At 38.0% G+C, this 22607-nt stretch overlaps 1 protein-coding gene, 2 non-coding genes and 1 pseudogene across 3 annotated transcripts; 3 read left to right on the forward strand and 1 right to left on the reverse strand.

Moving 5' to 3' along the window:
* Positions 1-783: 783 nt before the first annotated feature.
* On the forward strand, positions 784-22355 carry TERB2 (telomere repeat binding bouquet formation protein 2). Its single transcript, NM_001193506.1, is given in 7 exon segments — positions 784-860; positions 974-1055; positions 2404-2543; positions 5478-5539; positions 9505-9590; positions 17462-17550; positions 22121-22355. Coding segments are annotated over 7 exon segments (666 nt in total). The 5' UTR covers positions 784-796; the 3' UTR covers positions 22264-22355.
* On the forward strand, positions 6493-6596 carry LOC114679769 (U6 spliceosomal RNA). The gene has a single exon (XR_003731879.1). It is a non-coding gene; the product is annotated as a U6 spliceosomal RNA (small nuclear RNA).
* LOC100424166 (5-azacytidine-induced protein 2-like) lies at positions 12932-14740 on the reverse strand (annotated as a pseudogene).
* Positions 17159-17262, forward strand: LOC114679765 (U6 spliceosomal RNA). The gene has a single exon (XR_003731876.1). It is a non-coding gene; the product is annotated as a U6 spliceosomal RNA (small nuclear RNA).
* Positions 22356-22607: the final 252 nt, after the last annotated feature.

The following is a 22607-nucleotide window of genomic DNA, read 5'->3' on the forward strand; positions in this document are numbered from 1 at the left end:
AAAGGGAAGGCACAAATAACCAGAATGAGAAATGAAAAAAGATTGTCAGAGAGGTGACTAAAGTAGGAGGAAAAATTTAAAAACAAGAAAAACAAAAAGAAAAAAAAAGAACCATGACTAGAGCTCTCACAGATATTTAAAAAGATAGTAAAAGATTTTATGGACAACTTTATATAAACAATTTTTTAATGTTTAAAGGAACACAATACTAGAAAAATATAACTACTTATCACAACTATTGTAAGAGGCGGAAAACTGTAAAAGGAAAACAATTTTGAGTAAAACAGAAATTTGAACACTGGTGATATTTGACTATATTAAAGAACTATCTTTTAAGTGTGATGATGGTGTCGCGGTTGTGTGTGTGTTTTTTAAGTCCTCACTTTTAAGGGATTCAAAGTGAAACGTTTATAGATGAAATGATGAAATGAATTTTGCTTCAAAAATAAAACTTGATGCTGCAGACTCTGCCCTATGCCTGTACATACACAGCATGGTAACTTTGTTAATATTTAGGGTTAACACTCGCCACCTCAAAATTTAAAACAAAGTCAACCAAACAACAAAAAACCCTCAACAACTCGAGTCGCTCTCCTCCTCTTATCAGGGCAAGGCTGAGAGGCCCCTAAGTGATCCGGATAAGCAGTCAGAGACCGTCCCTCACCTGAGGGCCTCAGGCCTTTCCCGGCCGTTTCTCTTGGGAACCAATCATTGAGCTTGGCGTTGGACCTGGAACCAATCAGGGATCTCAGCTCTGGGGCCTCCTCTCTCACGTCCGCGCAGGCTTGGCGACGCCATGTTTCAAGGGCAGCGCGCTTGGTTTTGCCGCAGCGTTAGCCGGGATCTGAGGCAATTCTGGGGTAGGAAGCTGAGTGGAAGCAGCGGGTTAGGTGGTGAGGGGAGCATCCTCCTCTCTCTGATGCTTTGGGTCCAGGGTGCTTGATAGGTTCACCCCGTGCTCTTACCTCCACAGTGGCTGAAGGGGGGACGATCAGTGACCCGCGAGCCGCCGACTTCTTGTTCAGCTGTGATGCCTCGCACCCAGACACGCTGAGGTACTGAGGGCCACCTGGCAGCGCCACTTACGTTAGGATGAGCCGGGAGTTAGGGAAGGAAGTTGCAGTCCACTAATATTGATGAGGCGGGGCGCCGTGGCGGACACCTATAATCCCAGCTGCTCGGGAGACTGAAGCAGGAGAATTACTTGAACTCGGGAGGCAGAGGTTGCAGTGAGCCAAGATCGCACTCCAGCCTGGGTGACAGAGCAAGATTCCATCTCAAAAATTAATAAGATAATAAAATTTAAAAAAAATAAATAATATTGACGATAGGGTGAGGCTGGAAAAGGGCAAGTTTTCAGTCCTAGATTTGAGGGAAAGAAATAGACAACCACCTTTCCTGTCTGCTGCAGTGTCACAGGCTTCTCCCTGGTCCTCAGGCCTCTTCCTGAATTCCAAGTGTGTGTTTCCAGCTGCCGCTTCTACACCTGCGTGTGGCGCCTTGAAGGCCCCTGATATTCAATGTCTAAATCAAATCTTACATCCCTTCATACCTGCGCCAAGGCCTGTATTCTCCAAAATTTTGAATAACAACCCTACGCCATGAAACAGTCAGTGGCCGAATACCATGAATTAGATCCCTGTAATTGTTCTTTATGCTCACTGCCACTAACTTAGTAGCACCTTAATTCCCTTTTGGACGGGACTATCAAAATAACTTCCTAAGCTGTTACTGTGCCTCGAATCTGTTCCCTGAGATCCCCCTTCGCAGGGCTGCAGATTTTGTTTACAAACCAGACATCAGATCAGGGCCCTACCACATCCTCCTTTCCCCACTCCCCCCTCCACCCACCGATTTCCTACAGATTTAGATCGTGTCTGTGCCTACCTTGTTTATTTCCCAGTTTTTCTCACGCCTTCCTTAGCCCAGTCAACCCCAACTGCCATTATTGTGCCTTCACGCATGCCTTTTTCTTGTAATGCTCTTCTTATCTCCACCTGTAGAAAAGATGTTGCTTTCTATATGTGAAGGTTTTTCTGACTGCATGAGTGCTCCTCACCTCAGGATTAATTGATCCCTATTTATAGCAATGACCATGGATAAGACCCATAGGCTGCTAGCGCAATCCACGGTTGATGCCTAGTAAACACGACTGTGTTAGATCAAGTTTTCTAATTCATATGGTCATTAACCAACCCTGTAAAGCTGAGATGTGCCAGATATAGGCCCCCAGAAAGTAGTATCTTATGCCATACGTTTTTCCTTCCTTGCCAGAAAAGGACACATAGATGTATGCATCAATGTAGTCGTCTCCCTACTTCCAGTTATTTATTTATTCTTTTGAAAGGTTGAATACATTCTTGTTTGTTTCATAACCTAAAATATTTCCTTTCTTTCTCCTAGAATATATCAGAGCCTTGATTACATAGAAGATAATGCTACAGTTTTTCATGCCTACTATCTCTCTGCAGTAGCTAATGCCGAAATAAAAACCTCGGTGGCTTTGGGTCATTTCATTCTTCCTCCTGCTTGCCTGCATAAAGGTTAGCAAAGATCATTCAGCCAATCCCTGTCAGACAGTCAAATCCGGCTAATCTCTGTGAAACAGCCAAATTCCACTGTACTTATTTTGTTCTCAGTCACATATTTTTTAATTTCGTATCTATTTAACATAAGTGGAAAAAGCATGGACTTTGGATCAATTTGCCTTGGGTGTATATCCTGACTTTGTTTATGTATTGTTTATTCATATTCATTGAGCTCTTCCTGTGTGCCAGGTTGCAACCTGGGTAGGTGCTGGGGATTCAATGGAGAGACAGACAGACGCAGATCTTTCCTTCACGGGCTAGGGTCTAATGCTTACTAGTTTTGTGATCTTTTAGCAAGTTACTTTTCTGAAGTTGTTTTGAGGATAAAATGAGATAATAGGCCTGGCGCGGTAGGGCATGCCTATAATCCCAGAATTTTGGGAAACTGAGGCAAGCAGATCACTTGAACCCAGGAGTTCAAGACTAGCCTGGGCAACAGGGTAACATGGTGAGACCCTGTCTTTATTTATTTTAATAATTTCCAATTATTTTTAAAAATAAGATAATGTTTTAAGGTGTCTGATGTGGTGAGCATTTAATAAATGTGTTCTTTGCTAGTTTTGAATCTCTTCATTATTTTCCTAATTTTTTCTTCTGATATTTAAAGATTGGTTATGATAATAAACCCATGTATTTGTATTTTTTAAAATACACTTGAAAGCACTTTCACATCAATTTTTTCAGCACCCCTTGAAAATACGATGGGAAAGTAAATCAACTGCTTCTGAGATTGGTTCTTTTAGTTTTCTCTGCTTGGAACACCCTTCCTTATCCTACCCAAATCCTGCCTATTTTTTTGGGCTAACTTTATTATTATTATTATTATTATTATTATTATGATTTTGAGATGGAATCTTGCTCTGTCGTCCAAGCTGGAGTGCGGTGGTGTGATCTCAGCTCACTGCAACCTCCACCTCCTGGGTTCAAGTGATTCTCCTGCCTCAGCCTCTTGAGTAGCTGGGACTACAGGCACCCACCACCACACCTGGCTAATTTTTATATTTTTAGTAGAGATGGGGTTTCACCATGTTGGCCGGGCTGGTCTTGAACTCCTTACCTCAAGTGATCTGCCCGCCTCAGCCCCCCAAAGTGGTTGGAATACAGGCGTGAGCCACTGCGGCTGGCCTTGGCTAACTTTACCCCATTGATACGTTTTGTATTATTACCCAATTCTTGATATGTAGCTTGCCTATCCAATAGATATCTGTTCATCTCCAAAAAGACAGATTGAAGCTGAGTACATATTCCCAGTGAGGAGAGTATTAAAAAGAAAAGAAAACAAATAACTTAAAAATTATTTCTATAAAAGAGCCATTAGAAACCCCAGAGATTTGGTTCCTTCCATAGTCGATGTCCTGGTGAAACCTACTTATAACACTAAATTGTTCTAAGTGGTTACACAAATCGATTAATGACTAGATAGGGGAATTGATTTTAAAAACTACTTGTGCCAATCAGTGAATACCCACCTTCAAGGAGCTTATATTGTAGAATGGCTGTGATTTAATTTATCACTCCTATTTACTTACATGATTTTAAATGATCACTCCTATTCTGCCTTTGAGTTTAGCATCTTATATTAACATGTATTTAAATTTTCAAAAATCTGTTTTAAATGAAAACGTGCTTCTTTTTAAAAATTAAAAGCATACCTTTTTAAATCTGCCTATTGTCTAGTAGAAGCGTGAGATGCAAATGTGAGCCACATATGAATTTTACATTTTCTAGTAGCCACATTAATAAGAATAAAAAATAGCTCAGTAAGGTGGCATGCACCTATAATCCCAGTTACTCTAGAGGCTGAGGTGGGAGGATCCCTTGAGCCCCCAAATTTGAGGCTGCAGTGCACCAGTATCACCCCTGTGAATAGCCACTGCATTCCAGCCTAGGCAACATAGTGAGACCCCCTTCTCTAAAAAACTTAATTACATAATTAACTGAGTATAATTAATTTTAGGAATGTATTTTATTTAACCTAATACATCTAAAATATTATCATTTCAATATATAATCTATAAAAACTGAGATACCCTACATTCTTTTTTTGATACTAAGTCTTCAAAATCCTGTATTTATTTTATACTCACAGCACCTCTCATTTTGGATTAACCACACATTTCCAGTGCTCAGTACCTGCATGTAGCTAGTGGCTGCCATACTGGACAGCAAAAGTCTAGAGTAATACCACCTTTTTTGTCCTTTTGGCTACTGCGAAAACTTTTGAGATCATTGAGTTTGGATGATGACATTGTCCTTTGACATGTGGACCATTGTAGAATTCCTGTACTACCATGTTAACTAGACATATTGTTCATCCACCCTTCTTTTATATCTATATAGGTATCAATATCCATAGTTATATAGACATTAGATATACATCTAATATATCTAATGCATTATATAGATACATATGCATTATTATATATAGATATATCTATATATGCAGATCTATATCTATATATGTATACTAAATACATCTAATGTATAGCTAATGATACAGATATAGATACTGATATATATCTAATGTATATGTAGATACAAATATAGATATGAGTGGATGAACATACCTCAATGATATATATATACACACACACATATACACACATCTAATGTATATAGAGATACAAATATAGATGTAGATATATTCTAGCAGGAAAAGTCTACAACAATGATTAGCAAAGTGTATTAGAATCATCTGGAGAGTTTCTTAGAAAAGCAAATTCCAGAGCTCCTCCTCAAAGATCTGATTCAATAGGAATCTGCATTTTAACAAGCGTGTTATGTGATTTTGTTGAAAATAGAATAACACTGGCCTAGAAATTTCAGACTTTAAGCAAAATTCGGAAGGTTTAAAAAAAAACAGTATTGGATTTGTTTTTCTCATCACAGAAATAAGAAGAAAAATTGGTAGTTTTATTTGGGAACAAGACCAACATTTTCTGATAAAAAAGGTAAGAGTAAATTAAGGTACTTGTTTAGAATCGACAGTTTCACATTTTCTGAAAGCGAAGTTATCTTAAAACGTTTACTTGTGACATGTTAGCACCAGTGAGTCAGATTAAGAGATTTATTTATTTATTTATGTATTTATTTATTTATTTATTTTGAGACGGAGTCTCACTCTATCTCCCAGGCTGGAGTGTAGCAACGCGATCTCGGCTCACTGCAACCTTTGCCTTCCAGGTTCAAGCGATTCTCCTGCCTCAGCCTCCCAAGTAGCTGGTATTACAGGCATGTGCCACCGTGCCCGGCTAATTTTTGTATTTTTAGTAGAGACAGGGTTTCACCATGTTGGCCAGGCTGATCTCGAACTCCAGGCCTCAAGTGATCCTCTCACCTTGGCCTCCCAAAGTGCTGGGATTACAGGCGTGAGCCACTGTGTCTGGCCCAGATTAAGAAATTTAAACGGCATGCTGTTATTGAATATTATTTGATTCAACTTTGTTTTATAGTAGTACATTAGTAAAGTTGAGGTTATTTTGTATAAATAAAATTATTCCCATAAGAAACTTGAAAATTTGCTTCTGTTAGTAATAAGAAGAGAATAATCGGTGCATAGTATTTACCAGTTCTTTACTGCCAGTGTAGATTCTGATTGGTTAATTTCTGTGATGTGCTGCTGTTTGTTCAATGTTTTGGATAACACCCCTCAATAAATGTGTACAAGAGTCTATCTGAACCTATTCTGGTTTGGGGGCTGCCTGATTAACCAAAAAAAAGAAAAAAAATGTGTACAATACTGGAAAAATAGCTGTTTTGTAGCTTTTGCCATCCTGCCTCAGATTCACTTATGCTTTTGACTTACTTCAAAATCTTTCAGTAATAGCCAAATTTGGGAACAATTGAGCTTTAAAACGAATAATGACAATAATGGATTATAATATGTTAGGTAAAAAGAATCCATGTGCTTGCTTCAGCGGCACACATACTACAGTTGGAACAATATAGAGATTAGCATGGCCCCTGCGCAAGGATAACACGCAAATTCGTGAAGCATTCCATATATATATGAGATACTCCAAAAGCAGACATAAGGAAAAAAGGAAGGACAGAAGGAAGAAATGAAAGAAGGAAGAAAATAAGGAAGAAAAGGGTGGGATAAGGAAAATTTTCCTTTATAAAATAGCAGCTAGTGAATATAGAAAGAAAGATAAAATTGAAAATCACCATTTTTAAAACCCTCAATATAATAATTGATTTAGATAAGGTCATTAATGGATTCTAAACCCATGATCTCAAATTATCACCCACAGATTGGTTATTAGTTCCAAAGTTAAACAGTGTACCTTTACAATGGAGAGATCTGGCCGGCACCACTTTAACTTAGCAAACTTAGCATCACCAATATTGGAGAAACCTTTCAGTATGTTCAGTCTAATATGATATAATAAATACACAGTATTATGTGTGTAGTATTCTTGTTCAAAACACTTCACTCGAATTTAATTATGAGTTAACATTCAGACAAATCCAGAGTATGGACCATACCACAAGACAATTAAGTGACCTGGACTCTAACATCAGTTAATGTCATCAAATACAAAAAAAGCAATAGGACCATAGTAGATTAAGAGACATAAAAAGGAGGAATAAAAGACATTTGGAGAGCAATTGGGAAAATGTAACAATGAACTGTATAATAGGTGATACTGTGTTACATTTTATTTTCTTAAGCGTGATAGTGGCGTTGTAAAGATAAAACAATGTATATTTTTAGAAAACACATGCCAGGTATTAGAGAGTGGAAATGTCATATCTGCAAATGTTTTCAAGTGGTTCCACAAAAATAAAAAGAGAGAAGAGGCACTCAAGGTGTCGGAAATGTTAACACTTTGTGAATCGAGGTGAAAGATATATGGTATTTATTGTACTATTCTTTTTTGTTTTGTTTTGTTTTGTTTTGTTTTGTTTTGTTTTTGAGACGGAGTCTCCTTCTGCCGCCAGGCTGGAGTGCAGTGGTGGGATCTCAGCTCACTGCAACCTCCACCTCCTGGGTTCAAGCAATTATCGTGCTGCAGCCTCCCGAGAAGCTGGGATTACAGGAACCCGCCACCACACCCAGCTGATTTCTGTATTTTTAGGAGAGACAGGGTTTAACCATGTTGGCCAGGATGGTCTCAATCTCCTGGCCTCGTGATCCTCCCGCCTTGGCCTCCCAAAGTGCTGAGATTACAGGCATGAGCCACTGCGCCTGGCCTATTGTACTATTATTTAACCTTTTGGTACGTTTGAAATTTTTCACAATAAAGAGTTAGGGAGAAAATCTTTCACTTTTATTTTTTATTTTGTTTAAACTTTAAACCCACAGCCACATCATATAGAAAAACTTTACAGTATGTCCAAAATCAGGCTATCAACATATATTTTATATTTCTGTCATTAATTTGCTTTTTCTTCCCAGGGTATCATCATCTGAAAATAATAGTTCTTTCAGCTCTTTTCTCTAGGAGGTAACAGTATGTTGTACTAAGGACTGAAATATCTAATCCTTGACTTTTCACAGTGTTTCCAGGAACGTGAGCAGTAATGCAATGGTTATTATTTGATGGTAATTATTGACTCTACCAGAACTTTAGAGTTTACAGATCACTAATTTCATCATTTAGCTTTACACATGAGAAAACTAAGGGAAAGAAAATATAATGACCTGTTTTAGTACACGTTGGCAGATATTAGCAAAGTGGAGCTAAATTTTCTCAGCTCTAACCCAATCCAATGTTTTTTCTACTAAAAAATTACTAGAACATACTTGTATGGATGTTGACTTTAGAAGTTATACTACTACATGATAAAAAAGTTTGTCAATTCTTTCACAATATTGGTTGGTATGAGTATTAGCCAATTATAATCATGTAACCATAGTATATATAAGTGGAAGGTATTCATCGAATGGCAATAACAAGGGTAAATCTCGGGAGCATTATCATTATTATTGTTTGGAGTGGATTTAAGTTTTTATATAAATATAGAAACTTCTTAATAGTGTCTGGACGTGGTGGCTCACACCTGTAATCCCAGCACTTTGGGAGGATGAGGCAGGCTAATTGCCTGAGCTTGGTAATTCGAAACCAGCCTGGGCAACATGGCAAAACCCCGTCTTTACTAAAAAATACAAAAAATTAGCCAGATGTGGTGGCTGGTGCCTGTAATCCCAACTACTTGGGAGGCCGAGGCAGGAGAATTGCTTGAACACGGGAAGTGGAGGTTGCAGTGAGCAGAGATCATGCCACTGCACTCCAGCCTGGGCGACAGAGCAAGACTTTGTCTCAAAAAAAAAAGAAAAAAAAGAAAGAAAAAGAAAAGAAAAGAAACTTCATAATGGTATATAAAATAGATTATGTGATAGACACCAGTATCTAAGTTGCTTTCACAAAATATTTAGGAAAAGCTTAACATACATTGAGTTATTTTATATCTTTACAGCTAAATACTTCACTGTCCTTTTGAAGGAGAAATATAATTTGTTCAGCTTATTTTACAGTTTTGATTTGTAGCTCACAGGAAGCCCAGGAATCCTTAAGTCAAGGATTTTAAGAAAGTTTAAATTAGTAGCAAGTTTTTTTGTTTCCTTATTTTTGTGACTAAAAAGTAATATAACCACATTAGAGGAAATTTCAATAATTGAAAGGAGAATAAAATCAGTCAAAGTTTTGCTTATCTGACATAATCACAGCTGGTATATTTAAAATTCTCGTCTTCTTTATGGGTCTCTAAAAATATATAGTATAATTATATGTGTGTGGACAAAATTTTATAATTTTTCTCCACCAAGCTAGATTGAGTGGACTTAAATGTGTAAATATTTTATGGCTTTTGATATATATATTGCCAGTTTATTTTTCCTTTTTAGAACCATTACTGATTGGATCATTGGTATGATGATTTTTTAAAATGTGATTTATTTTTCTATCCACAGCATGATGAAGTAATACCAAATGAAATAAAGACCCTTGGGGAAAACAGCGAACTTGCAACAGAGCACATAAAAGAATTATCTGAAAGGTACTGAATTCATAAACTTCACTGATACTCAATTCAGTGTAGACATCTGTGAGCACTGATTGTGTGCTTATCTCATTTAATTTTCAGTTTTCCTATGATATTGATAGCATTATAATCATTTCCATTACACAAAAAAAGAGATCTATGATTAGAAAGATAAGCAATCTCCCCAAAGTCATACAAACTTTTATTAAGTAGGGGAGAAGCAGGATTTGAAGTGAGTCAGAGCCCATTCATTTAAATGTCAGTCATTAAATACTATACTACGTATTTACTATGTAGCATACTATACTATCTCATAGTATAGCACACTATATTGTCTCTTCAGAAAGGAAACAAGGACTTTATGTATGTTATGATAACAGTTAACAAATTATTTAAAAATTATATGCTTCTCTGTGTGAAAACCCAATCATCATGCTTATGAACTACAAAAGAATCTTAAAATATATTTTTTACTTGGAAGGAAATACACTACATATTAGCAGTAATTTTATTAGGATGAAAAGTGGCGAGTGATTTCCCCTCTTCTGTCCAAATTGCTTGTAATATATTACTTTGGTTTAAGAAATTAAATTTAGACTGGGTATTGTGGCGCATGCTTGTAATGTCAGCACTTAAGGAGGCTGAAGCCGGATGACCGCTTGAGCCCAGGAATTTGAGACCAGTATGGGCAGCATGGGGATACCCCATCTCTATAAAAAATTTAAAATACTAGCTGGGCATAGTGGCACATACCTGTAGTCCCAGATATTTGGAGGCTGAGGTGGGAGGATCACTTGAGCCCAGGAGTAAGCCGTGATCACGCTACTGCACTCTAGCCTGGGTGACAGAACAATACTCTGTCTCAGAGAAAAACAAGAAATTAATTTAAAAAGACAAACAAACATGGCCTTGCCATTATATTAGGACCAATTTATGAGAGGCCTTCTCATTGCAGGCTTATACATGATCTAGTTCTAGTTCCATGGTTTCCAATTCAGTTGTTTTTCAAATATTCATAGGGAACATTGATTCTTCAGAAGTGTATGTTTTATCCTCCAAACCTGTGGCCAGAGTCAACCTAAAAGTGGAGGCAGGGGAGTCCCTACAAGGGGGTGCCCCAGACTGTCCCAAGTTGTGGTCAGTTGGGATTCTAAAGAAAAAACCACTAAGTAGAGTAATCAGTCTAAAGCATTTATTGAGGGAACTTGCAGATTACTGCACCAATCCTTACAATGGACAAGATAAAAGGGGTGTTCTACCTAGGTATATCCACAGTGAGGGGTTCTGGGTATGGAGTTTGTATGAGGGTTTAAGGAATCTGGCTCAGGGCTGAGGCCAGTTTCTTTCAGTGTTTTGAGCAGCAACCTAGATACTTTTATCAGTGCCTAGAAATGTTTAAGGTCCTGGTTTGAGTTCAAGCCCGCTGGGAAAACCCTGCACTGGGCTGTCTCACAGAGCAGTCAAAGCACTCTATGATTTTTGGTCAGGACACGGAAAGAAAGCCAGGAGTAGAATCGGAGGAGGGGAGGATGGGACTGGGGTACCCTGCAGTCTGGTATTTAGCTACTGTAATAAAAATGATCAAACAGTAGTTATCATTCTTCAAAATAAAGAGTAGTGATGTAATTTATATAATTTTTCAAGTTTTTCTCCCATAAAGGCTAATTTCCTTAGTATACAAAGAGGTATTACAAATCTGGGAAAAATACGACCAATCCAAAAACAACAAAAATGGACAAAGGATATGAATAAACCCTGGGTAGGTGTCTACTTTGAGCCTTTTCTTTGTGGAAACAGCAGAGGGTGCAGTGCGAACATAGATAAAATATACCCTCAATTTACCTGCTGGAGCATTTGTTAGCATACTACTAGGGACATTGATTTTTTTTTTACGTCATACAAACTTGATGTACAAAAATCAGGCAGTACAGAATTAGTATAAAATCCTAATTTCTCCCAAAGCCTCTCCCAGTAATAACCTTCATTTTTTGTTTTTAATTGAGACAGAATCTTCCTCTGGAGTCTAGAGTGCAGGCTGGAGTGCAGTGGTGTGATCTCGCTCACTGCAACCTCTGCCTCCTGGGTTCAAGCAATTCTTGTGCCTCGGCCTCCCGAGCAGCTGGGACTACAGGCACATGCCACCCCGCCACACCAGCTAATTGTTTGTGTTTTTAGTAGAGATGAGGTTTCGGCATGTTGCCCAGGCTGGTCTCAAATTCAAGTGATCCACCTGCTTCAGCCTCCCAAAGTGCTGGGATTACAGGCATAAACCAGGCCTAGTCGAAAAATCTTATTTGATACTATGATGTGAAATGGCAGCATATGGCATTTCATTTTGTTTGTTTAACACGTTTATTTATTTATTTACTTATTTTTGAGACAAAAGCTTTTTCTGACCCCAGGCTGGAATGCAGTGGTGTCATCTCAATTCACTGCAACCTCAACCTCCCCGGTGAGAGATCCTCCTTCCTCAGCCTCCCAAAATGCTACTAGGATTACAGGCATGAGCCACCACACCTGGCCTACAATTTGTTACTTTTATGACACCTCCATGAACATCTTTTTAAAAATAAATCTTACTCTACTTTTTTGATAGTTTTCTTCATGTAAATTCTCAGATGTGGAAATTATGGTATAAAGAGGAGTTTTTTTTTTTCTTTTTAAACAACTTATATTTATGTATTTATTTACTTAATTGTGTGTGTGTGTGTGTGCATGTGAGTCAAGATCTTGCTGTGTCACCCAAGCTGCAGTGAGATGGCATGATCATAGCTCACTGCAATCTGGAACTCCCGGGCTCAAGCCATCCTCCCACCTCAGCCTCCTGAGTAGCTAGGACCGCAGATGTGTGCCACCACACCTGGCTAATTAAAAAAAAAAAAATTTGTTTTGAGACAGGGTCTCATTCTGTCACCCAGGCTGGAGTACAGTGGCATAATCTTGGCTCACTGTAACCTCTCAACCTCCACCTTCTGGGTTCAAGCAATTTTCATGCCTCAGTCTCCTGAGTAGCTGGGACTACAGGTGTGTACCACCATGCATGGCCAGTTGTTTTTGGTATTTTTAATAGAAATGTGTTTCTGCCATGTTGGCCAGGCTGGTCTCAAACACCTGGCATCAAGCAATCCACCCTCCTAGGCCTCCCAAAGTGCTAGGATTACATGTGTGCCAACTTGCCCAGCCTAATTAATTTTTTTTTTGTCAAGATGGCATCTCACTATGTTGCTGAGGCTGGTCTTGAACTTCTGGGCCCAAGGTATTTATTAATTAGTATAGTAGCAGGTCAGGCATGGTGGCTCACACCTGTAATCCCAGCACTTTAGAAGGCTGAGGCATGAGGATAGCTTGAGGCCAGGAGTTCAAGACCAGTCTGAGCAACACAGAGAGACCCAGTCTCTACAAAAGATAAAAAAAAAAAATTAACTGGGTGTAGTGGTGTACTCCTGTAGTCCTAGCTACTTGGGAGGCTAGGGCAGGAGGATTGCTTAAGCCTAGGAGTTGAGGTTTGCAGTGAGCAATCTGTGGTCATTCCACTGTGCTTCAACCAAAGTGAAACAGTGAAGCCATGTACCAAAAAAAAAAAAAAAAAATAGTAGCATATAACTGTTTCTTAGAATATGGAGCTGGAGGGTATTCTTTCATACTAGAAATAAACTACATAATATCATACAGTACGTTCAAATGCATGTACTAAAGGACTCTCCAAAACTTTAATCAATATCTACGTTTAGTTTGTTAAGTAATTTCTTGAAAGAACCACTGAGAGATAGTGTCCTTGTGATGAAATGATAAATCTCTTCAGAGTTAAGTCTTATAAAGGAAATTTTGATTATGTTGATCCAAGTAATGCAGTGGTGGCACATTGGTTAAAAGGCAAAGTTTTACTTTTTTTTTTTCTTTTTTTTGAGACGGAGTCTCGTCCTGTCGCCCAGGCTGGAGTGCAGTGGCGCGGTCTGGGCTCACTGCAAGCTCTGCCTCCTGGGTTCACACCATTCTCCTGGCACAGCCTCCCGAGTAGCTGGAACTACAGGCGCCCACCACCACGCGTGGCTGATTTTTTGGGTATATTTACTAGAGACAGGGTTTCACCGTGTTAACCAGGATGGTCCAACTTCCTGACCTTGTGATCCGCCCGCCTTGTCCTCCCAAAGTGCTGGGATTACAGGCATGAGCCACCACACCTGGCCAAAATTTTACTTTTAATTTCCCTAAATGCTGTCTCACTAGTGTCAGGAGGGATTGGGAATACTCAAAATGATCTTCCAGAGAATTTCTGCCATAAGAGTATGTGCCCTCATTAGGAATGGCTCTCTCATTATCTGTCCGTGGTTGGAGGACTGCTTTCTCCGATAAAACCTTTATATCTCCTGGTAAAGGGGAAGATGTAGTATAACAAAGAGCTTTGCCATTTGGTGAGAGAAGGGGATGTCTTGTACATGTTGCAGTAAAGTTAATCATGTGCAGTTTTGTGCCATCTTTGCAAGGGTCTTCAATGCATCCTACTGAGGTGCAGGCTGTCTTGATTGAAGTTGGGGTTTTCAGTTTTCTTAATAGTTCAGCTAGCACTTGAGTCACCAGATATAAATTAGACATTTATCTCCTCAGTTGCCAGTTATGCATTCTGCGTATTATCACTTCAAGTTCTTACTCTTCAGAGATCTCTGCTCTTCAGATTGTCTTCCTGATACAGAGATTGGTTTGGTTTTTGAGTGGTTCTATTTTGAGATCATTACATTCTTTCCTCATCAACTCTTGTTCCAAACCATGGATCTTCAGGTCACAGCTTAACTTTTCCACCTCCCAGTTTGATGAAGGTAGATGGAAATTCCTCATCACCAGCTGAGTTTCCACCTCTGTCCTTAGCTAGAGTTCTACTTCTTTAGATTGCATCTGTTCATTCAGTACTTTTAAAGATTCAGACTTGTGTTTACTCATTTTATCTGATTGGCTTTCTAAATTATCTCTATCAATGCAAATGTTTCAATATACATAATAGGCCTTATTTACTTGTTGCTATTCCACAAAACTTGTTTCTTCATCTAATTGAGCTCCTGTAAGCTTTTCTTCCAAAAATCTAATTCTTTTTTTAACATAAGACGTCTCTTGAATCCTTAAGTCCTTTTTTGATGTCTTCATATGGGCAAAATGGGAAGCAACAGAAGCATCTCCTCAATATGTTGAAACTGGAGTTGCTGGGGTTTTTTCACAAGGTAGCATACAGGTATCACCTTCTATGAGTGCATCCATGAGAGCCTGAAACCAGGCTACTTAGGGCCGCCACCAAGTTTCCATTCCCTAATGTTTAGAAACAGCCCCAAACAGATCGAGTTGCCAGGGATCACCACGGGTTCTGATTTCCTTGAAGATACCTCCACTTTACCAGCGAAAGCAGCCACTCTGAGTTATTGAATTGAGGGTATTGGTCTTATATCTACCCATTTGGAATTCCTTAAGATTCTAAGGATATTTTAATCGATTCTCTTGGCTCTTCAGGGTGCATAGTCATATCATTTGTTAATAATGAAAGTATTCTGGCCGGGCACGGTGGCTCACGCCTGTAATCCCAGCACTGTGGGAGGCTGAGGCAGGCGGATCACAAGGTCAGGATATCAAGACCATCCTGGCTAACACAATGAAACCCCGTCTCTACTAGAAATACAAAAAATTAGCCAAGCGTGGTGGCAGGTGCCTGTAGTCCCAGCTACTCGGGAGGCTGAGGCAGGAGAATGGCGTGAACCCGGGAGGCCTGAGCATGAAGTAAGTCGAGACCGCACCACTGCACTCCAGCCTGGGCGACAGAGCGAGACTTATAAAGTAATGAAAGTATTCCTTCTTTCACAATATGTCTTCCTTTTCATCTGTCCCCCCCAACCTCTTTTCCCTTTTTCTGTTATTGTTTGGCCAGAAATAAATAATGGGTGGTCCCTGACTTTTCTGGGAACACAATTTTGCTTTATTTGTAGGATTTCATCCTAATGAGTAGTTTCTTTTGGGAGAGTTTAAATGAAATAGAAGTTTTTTTTTTTTTTTTTGGAGACGGAGTTTCGCTCTTGTTGCCCAGGCTGTAGTGCAATGGCGTAATCTCGGCTCACAGCAACCTCTGCCTCCCAGGTTCAAGTGATTCTCCTGCTTCAGCCTCCTGAGGAGCTGGGATTACAGGTGTGCGCCACCATACCTGGCTAATTTTTTGTATTTTTAGTAGAGACAGGGTTTCACCATGTTGGCCAGACTGGTCGGGAACTCCTGACCACAGGTGATCCACCTCCCTCGGCCTCCCAAAGTGCTGGCATTACAGGTGTGAGCCACCGCACCCAGCCTTAAAAATGGAAAATAAAGCCTTTGCTATTACTCAGTGTACTTCTAGAGTTTTAGGAAAATAATAAATTTAAGGATGACTCCAATTTTTAATTATTGAGGTTTTTCTTTTTATACAATTATATTATTAGTTATATGTGGTCTAAGTATAGTAAACATTGTCACTTTTAAATAGTGACTGTTCAAAAAGACATGAATGAAAATAGGATCTTTTAGTTGAGATCGTTTTAGCTTTTTTTTTTGAGACAGAGTCTCGTTCTGTCATCTAGGCTGGAGTTCAGTGGCGCCATCTTGGCTTACTGCAACCTCCACCGCCCAGGTTCAAGTTATTCTCTTGCCTCAGCCTCCCAAGTAACTGGGATTACAGCTGCCCACCACCACACCTGGCTGATTTTTGTATTTTTAGTAGAGACAGGGTTTCACCGTGTTGGCCAGGGTGGTCTCAAATTCCTGACCTTAAGTGATCTACCCACCTCTGTCTCCCAAAATGCCAGGATTGCAGGTGTGAACCACTGTTCCTGGCCACCTTTTAGCTTTTAAAAATTAGAACATAATTTTTTTTTAGATTTTATAATTGTATAATTAGAACATCAATTTTTTTCTTTTTTTTTGAGATTTAGTCTTACTCTGTTGCCCAAGCTGGAGTGCAGTGGCACGATCTTATCTCACTGCAACCTCTGCCTCCTGGGTTCAAGCGATTCTCCTGCCTCAACCTTCCGATTAGCTGGGATTACAGGTGCATGTCACCACACCCAGCTGATTTGTATTTCTAGTAGAGATGGGGTTTTACCATGTTGGCCAGGCTGGTCTTGAACTCCTGACCTTAGGTGATCCACCTGCCTCAGCCTCCCAAAGTGCTGGATTTACAGGCATGAGCTACTGAGCCGGGCCCAGACATCGGTTTTTATTTGTTATAGTAAACTGTGGGAGTACTAGTTAATAGAGGCCCAATTATTTGAACACTAACAAATATGTTGTGATCATTTAAAATAGAATCTACTATGCTTTTCTTTTGGCAGATTTAATATTACATATGTATATGTGTATTTTGTCTGAATATATAATATTGCATTAGTGTACTTTCAGGGGTATTGAGAAAAAGACCCAGGACTCTATAGACTCAAATACTTGTTTTGTAAAGTGGCCAAGAACACCAAAATATCTATATGGGGTTTTATATTACTTAAAAGCACAAAAGAAGTTCATAATTAACATTTTCCCCCATTAAGACTGAAGTCTGATCAAAGAGCAATGAAATTACTATATATGTGCTCACTTTGACAGCACATATACCAAAACTGGAACTATTCAGAGGTTAGCATGGCCCCTGCACAAGGATGACATGCATATTTGTGAAGCATTTTATATATTTTTTAAAAATCACTATATATATTGCCTGGAATGAGTTCTCACTTGTAAAACAAATCCAAATATATACATATGTGGTGTAATATACTATAGTAAATGTAAATATTTATTATAAGTATTTATAAATATATTTTAATATAAATGTAATACATATAGAGATATATATAGTATATATGTGACTTTCTATATGTTTTATTTTACAGCCCAGAAAAGCATTTTATAAGAACTCCAGTTGTAGAAAAGCAGATGTACTTCCCTCTACAGAATTACCCAGTTAACAACATGGTAACAGGTAGTTTAAAATAAAATTTACAGTAAACTCAGGTAGGGAAGAAACAAGGGAATATTGTGTTGAATAAAGCTGTTGTATTTCAAATGCCTAGAAAGTAGAGCCTTCTCTATTAAGCATGGTAATGGAGGAGACATCCTTTACATACTGAGTAAATTACCTGCAGAATTGACCCAGGAATATGCTTTTATATTTTCTGTGCTAAAACAATGGTATCAAGGTAGGGTGACCGCATGTCCCTATTTACATGTGGTTTATGCTGTTGGTCTGGCATTAGTTTTTAATTCTCAAGTGTCCTAGTTTGGAAGATAAATTATATGAACAGCCCCAATCATAGTTTCTTTTGAGAATCTGATGAAACACAGGCCCCTTTCCTTAGCATACACACATACAAACATAACACACACACTGCCATTCCATTCAATATCAAATATATGTCTTTTAAAAACCAAACAAAAAACATAACACACAAACTTTACATATAATTGTAAAAGGCTCACAGATGCCCAGAAGCCTATACATGGATTACCTAGGTGTCCGTGGACTCCATATTTGGGTTTCCTATGCTAGTGTCCTACATAAAGAGAAGACAACTAACCACAGCTGACATTGAGAGGGTAGAACCAAGGGGACCAACTGAAAAGTGGCCATTGGGGTTTGAATTGTGTTGAGTGAGATGGATATTTAGATACTTTGATCTGAGTAGTATTCAGTGGAGTCATTGATAACAATTTTAAAAATAAAGATTTTTTTAAAAATTGTTTTTAAAAGAGCAATTTTTAAAGTATGGGTTTTGAACACTTATTTAAAAAATAATTTGTGTATTCATCATTTTCTCTTTATTTAGCAATGTTAAAACTACCTCTTGCAGAGCCAGTTTCCTAGATCCTAGATGTCTTGCCATATTACTATCCCTGTTCATTTGGACTTACCAAACATTTATTAATATATTTAAAAGAACAATGATAAATATTAAAATCAGCCATAGATAAGGACATATACCTACATTTGGACATGTGATAGTGCTGCTTTATGTATTATTTCTGGATAAAGAAACAGTCTGATTGTTCAAAAAGACATAACAGTGTAACACAAAAACAAATTTTTTAAAACTATTTAAAAATTACAATTTTAAAAGTATAATTTCAATCTGTGGTAATACTCTATTGTGAATTTTATTGGTAGAACTAAAGTAAAAATTTTTAATGTTTTTATTTGCTCAATTGGATAAATTTGCTTTTTTGTATTTCTGCATTAAATAATAGCAATTTCTTGAAAGAAATCTTCATTTTTAGAGGTAATTTATTTGTTTTTAATTTTGATGTGAAATGACAAGTACTTCTCTTTTTTATCATACCCATCTGCTTGCACAGGAAGGAATAACTTCTTGTTGGAAAAAATCAGCTTGTGTTAATTAAACACTTAGTGACTAAGAGTTCTAATTTAGGCTGTGGTATCAATTTTTGAGACTAAAACTTGACTATCTCTTCCTCGGCATGGGTTGGGTTCAACTCATTGACTATTAAATTTCTGAAAATAGAATTAATTGTGGTCTTTATTTATAGAAAATACAAGTTGGGGCAATAGCCTAGAACAGGGTTTCTCACTTTTGGTGCTACTGGCATTTTAGGCCAGATAATTCTTTGTTTGGGCGAGGGTAGGAGAGTGTCAGTCCTGTGCATTATAGAATATTTACCTTGGCCTCTGCCCACTAGATACCAATAGCAGCACAAATCTCTCCCCCAGTTGTGACAACCAAAAATGTCCCTAGACATCGCCAAATATCCCCTAAAACATCAAAAGATTTTTTGTTTTCAGCTTTTGACTGGAATTAAATTCTCTCAGACTAATATCACTTGTTATCACCCATGATAAGAAGTTCTGACTGACAGTTACATATGTGATTAATAAGAGTAAGAAAGCAATTACTAATAATTGTAAATACTTTGCTGGCAACAATTTTCTAATCAAAAGGTTCTGATAAAAGTTTGGAAATCTATAATAGATGCTATATTAGTTATTTATTGATGTAAATCAAAGTGCTCCGAAACTTAGCAGCTTAAAACAATGAACATTTATTTATTTATTTATTTATTTATTTATTTATTATAGAGATGAGGTCTCACGGGGTTGCCCAGGCTGGTCGCGAACTCCTGGGCTCAAGCAATCCTCCTGCCTTGGCCTCCCAAAGTGCTGGGATTCCAGGCATGAGCCACTGCCCCGGCCCAGTGAACATTTATTATTTCAGTTTCTAAGGTCAGAAATCCAGGAGTATCTTAGCTGGGTACTTCTGTCTCATAGCCTTTTGTAAGGTTGCAGTCAAGTTGTCAGCTAGAGTGCAGTCATTCCAATGTACAACTGGGACTGGAAAAGCCACTTCAAAATTCACTCAAGTGGTTATTGGCAGGTGTTGGGTCCTTGCTGGATTTTGGCCAAAGGCTTCAGCTCCTCACCAAATGGGCCTCTCCGTAAAGACTATCCACAGCATGGTAGGTAGTTTGCTTCCCTCAGTGTAAAAAATCCAAGAATAAGAAAGAGCACGTCCAAGACAAAAGCCTTAGTCTTTTTCACATCTGACTCTCAGAAGTGACATAGCATCACTTCTGTCATATGCCATTGGTTATACAGATCAAACCAAGTACAAAATGGTAGTGGACTGTGAATATCAGGAGGTGGGGATCAGTTGGGACCACTGAGTGGCTGGCTATCACAGATGCATGTGGGACTGTCTGCCAGGAGTGCTTTCTTAGGAATTCCCTTCTCCCTCCCAGTTTATCTGGATAACACAGGAACAGACATTTTTTTAAACATGAGCTTACTCCCCACCCTCAACATTTGCTTTGAGAGTGAATGCCTGATTTGAACTGGGCTAATGGCAGATCTTTGTCTGGATTTTTAGATATGGAACATAGCAAATCAAGTCATTCTCATTTAGGTGATCAAAAGTCTAAGATGTAAAACTTAGGAGCTGTCATTGGCCATATTTTCTACCATGAAAAGAAAGCCAACTTGCTTCCAAAAAGGAAAATGAGGCTAACGCATAGAGAAAAATTTGAGACCAAGGTTGCAGTGAGGTGTGATAGTGCCACTGCACTCCAGCATGGGCAACAAAATAAGACCCTGTCAAAAAAAAAAAAAAAATACACACACATACACACACACACACATACACACACACACACACACACACACACACACACACACACAGACCAGGAAAAAAAAACCCTAAAAACTTCAGACTGGTTGAGAGCGATCGTAGCTGGTTCTAATTAACTCTGAGTCCCAGCAATATGCCTGCCATCCTCACAGCTCGGATGATATGGCAATGTCCTTCCAGTAAACTCCCCTTTTGTTTAAATTAGTTTAAATTAGGTTTCTGTCCACTTCATCCTAAAGTCCTTACCTATTCAAAAATTACAATAATCTATTTCTGATGCTATAAATATCCTATCCTTCTTATACTTACAGGAATATTTTTTACTAATGTAGTAATTTTTAAATTCCTATCCTCGCACATCTTCAGAGGTTTCACACAGTGTATGTGTGCAATTAACTAAACACTAATAGTGATATTTTTCTGCACTAGTTTATTTTACACAGATACATAGCCATTAGGCAAAGATTATGAACTCATAGAGTATAGTAATAGTGCTTGAAGAGCTCCTAAAGTAAATGACCATGATTAAAATATCTTTAAAGATACTAGTCAATTTTATATGCTTGGATTCATAGTTAATTTATTAACTGTGAATTTATTATTTTTTATTAGAAATGATTAAACAGTATGCATGGATATCCTGTTGATCTTGATGGTACGGTGTTCTAAATTCAGTCATCCTTGAGCTCTACCAGAATTTTTTCATACAATATTTACTTTTAAATTAGATTTCAATTTTAGTAAAAGCCATAAACACTTGTGTTACACATAAAATGTAATCATTTAAATAGTAAGCAATTGATATCAAATTAATATTGCTTAGTGATAGAGTCCTTAAACCGTCTCCATTCTAGGCAGTGTTTTTTTATATGACTCATATCTATTTTAGATAACTAATTGACATCAAAATTACTCTTATCCATTATCTTTGTTGACTGAGCAGTAATATAGATTTTTCATTATTTTTTTAATCCTATTCCAGTGTTAGCAGTGCAGGAAAGTGTTACCTGCTGAAACAGGGAAGATGAACTCTTTGCACTGTTAGTAGCTGGTTGGATGGATAGTTCTAAGTGATTACCCTCTAAGCTAGATACACTTCCCAGTTATTTTGGTCTGCGTACTTTCATGTTCTAGCCCCAACCTAGACATCACAATCTCAATAGTCAAAGCGGCTTTAATCCACCTTTTAATCTCTTAAAAGGTGGCAGAAAGTTGTGGGAAGGGGAAGAGGAGGTGTTCCCTGATAGTTATAAGGTTTTGTGGAACATCTTCTCACTGGTATTATTTCTTCTTTTTACCTCTTTTCTAAAAACATTCTTTAGAAGTCTTAACTCTAATAAATCAAAGACACTGAAAAGCAAATAGTATGAGAGGGTTTCAAATATATCTCTATATATTTTTTATTTTATTTTGTAGGTTATATATCCATTGATGCCATGAAGAAATTCCTTGGGGAGCTACATGACTTCATTCCTGGAAGCTCAGGGTATTTGGCATATCATGTTCAAAATGAAATTAATATGTCTGCTATAAAAAACAAATTGAAGAAGAAATATTAAATTAAATTGTAAATATCTTGGCATTTATTTTCTATAAAATATTATCGAGATGTGCATAACGTAAAATGCTCCCTTTTGGTACTGGGGGATAGAGAAGTGGGAAAGAATTTTTCTGTTTCTCAAAATATGTCTTTAGGAAATTCAGAATCATTTTAGTTCTGTGTTTTCACATTTGGGCTGGACTTTTTTCCCCTAGCTTATAACAATATGTTCAAATATTCTCAATGCACAGTTGTTAAGGAGTAATTGTCATTAAAATATATTTCATGAGAAGTCTCAATCTCAAACTCTCCATCTCTCAATCCTCCTCCTCCTCCTCTCTCTCTCTTTCTATTTCTCTCTTT

This window comes from Macaca mulatta, chromosome 7 (genome assembly GCF_049350105.2).
Source record: "Macaca mulatta isolate MMU2019108-1 chromosome 7, T2T-MMU8v2.0, whole genome shotgun sequence".
In the NCBI taxonomy this organism is placed as follows: Eukaryota; Metazoa; Chordata; class Mammalia; order Primates; family Cercopithecidae; genus Macaca; species Macaca mulatta.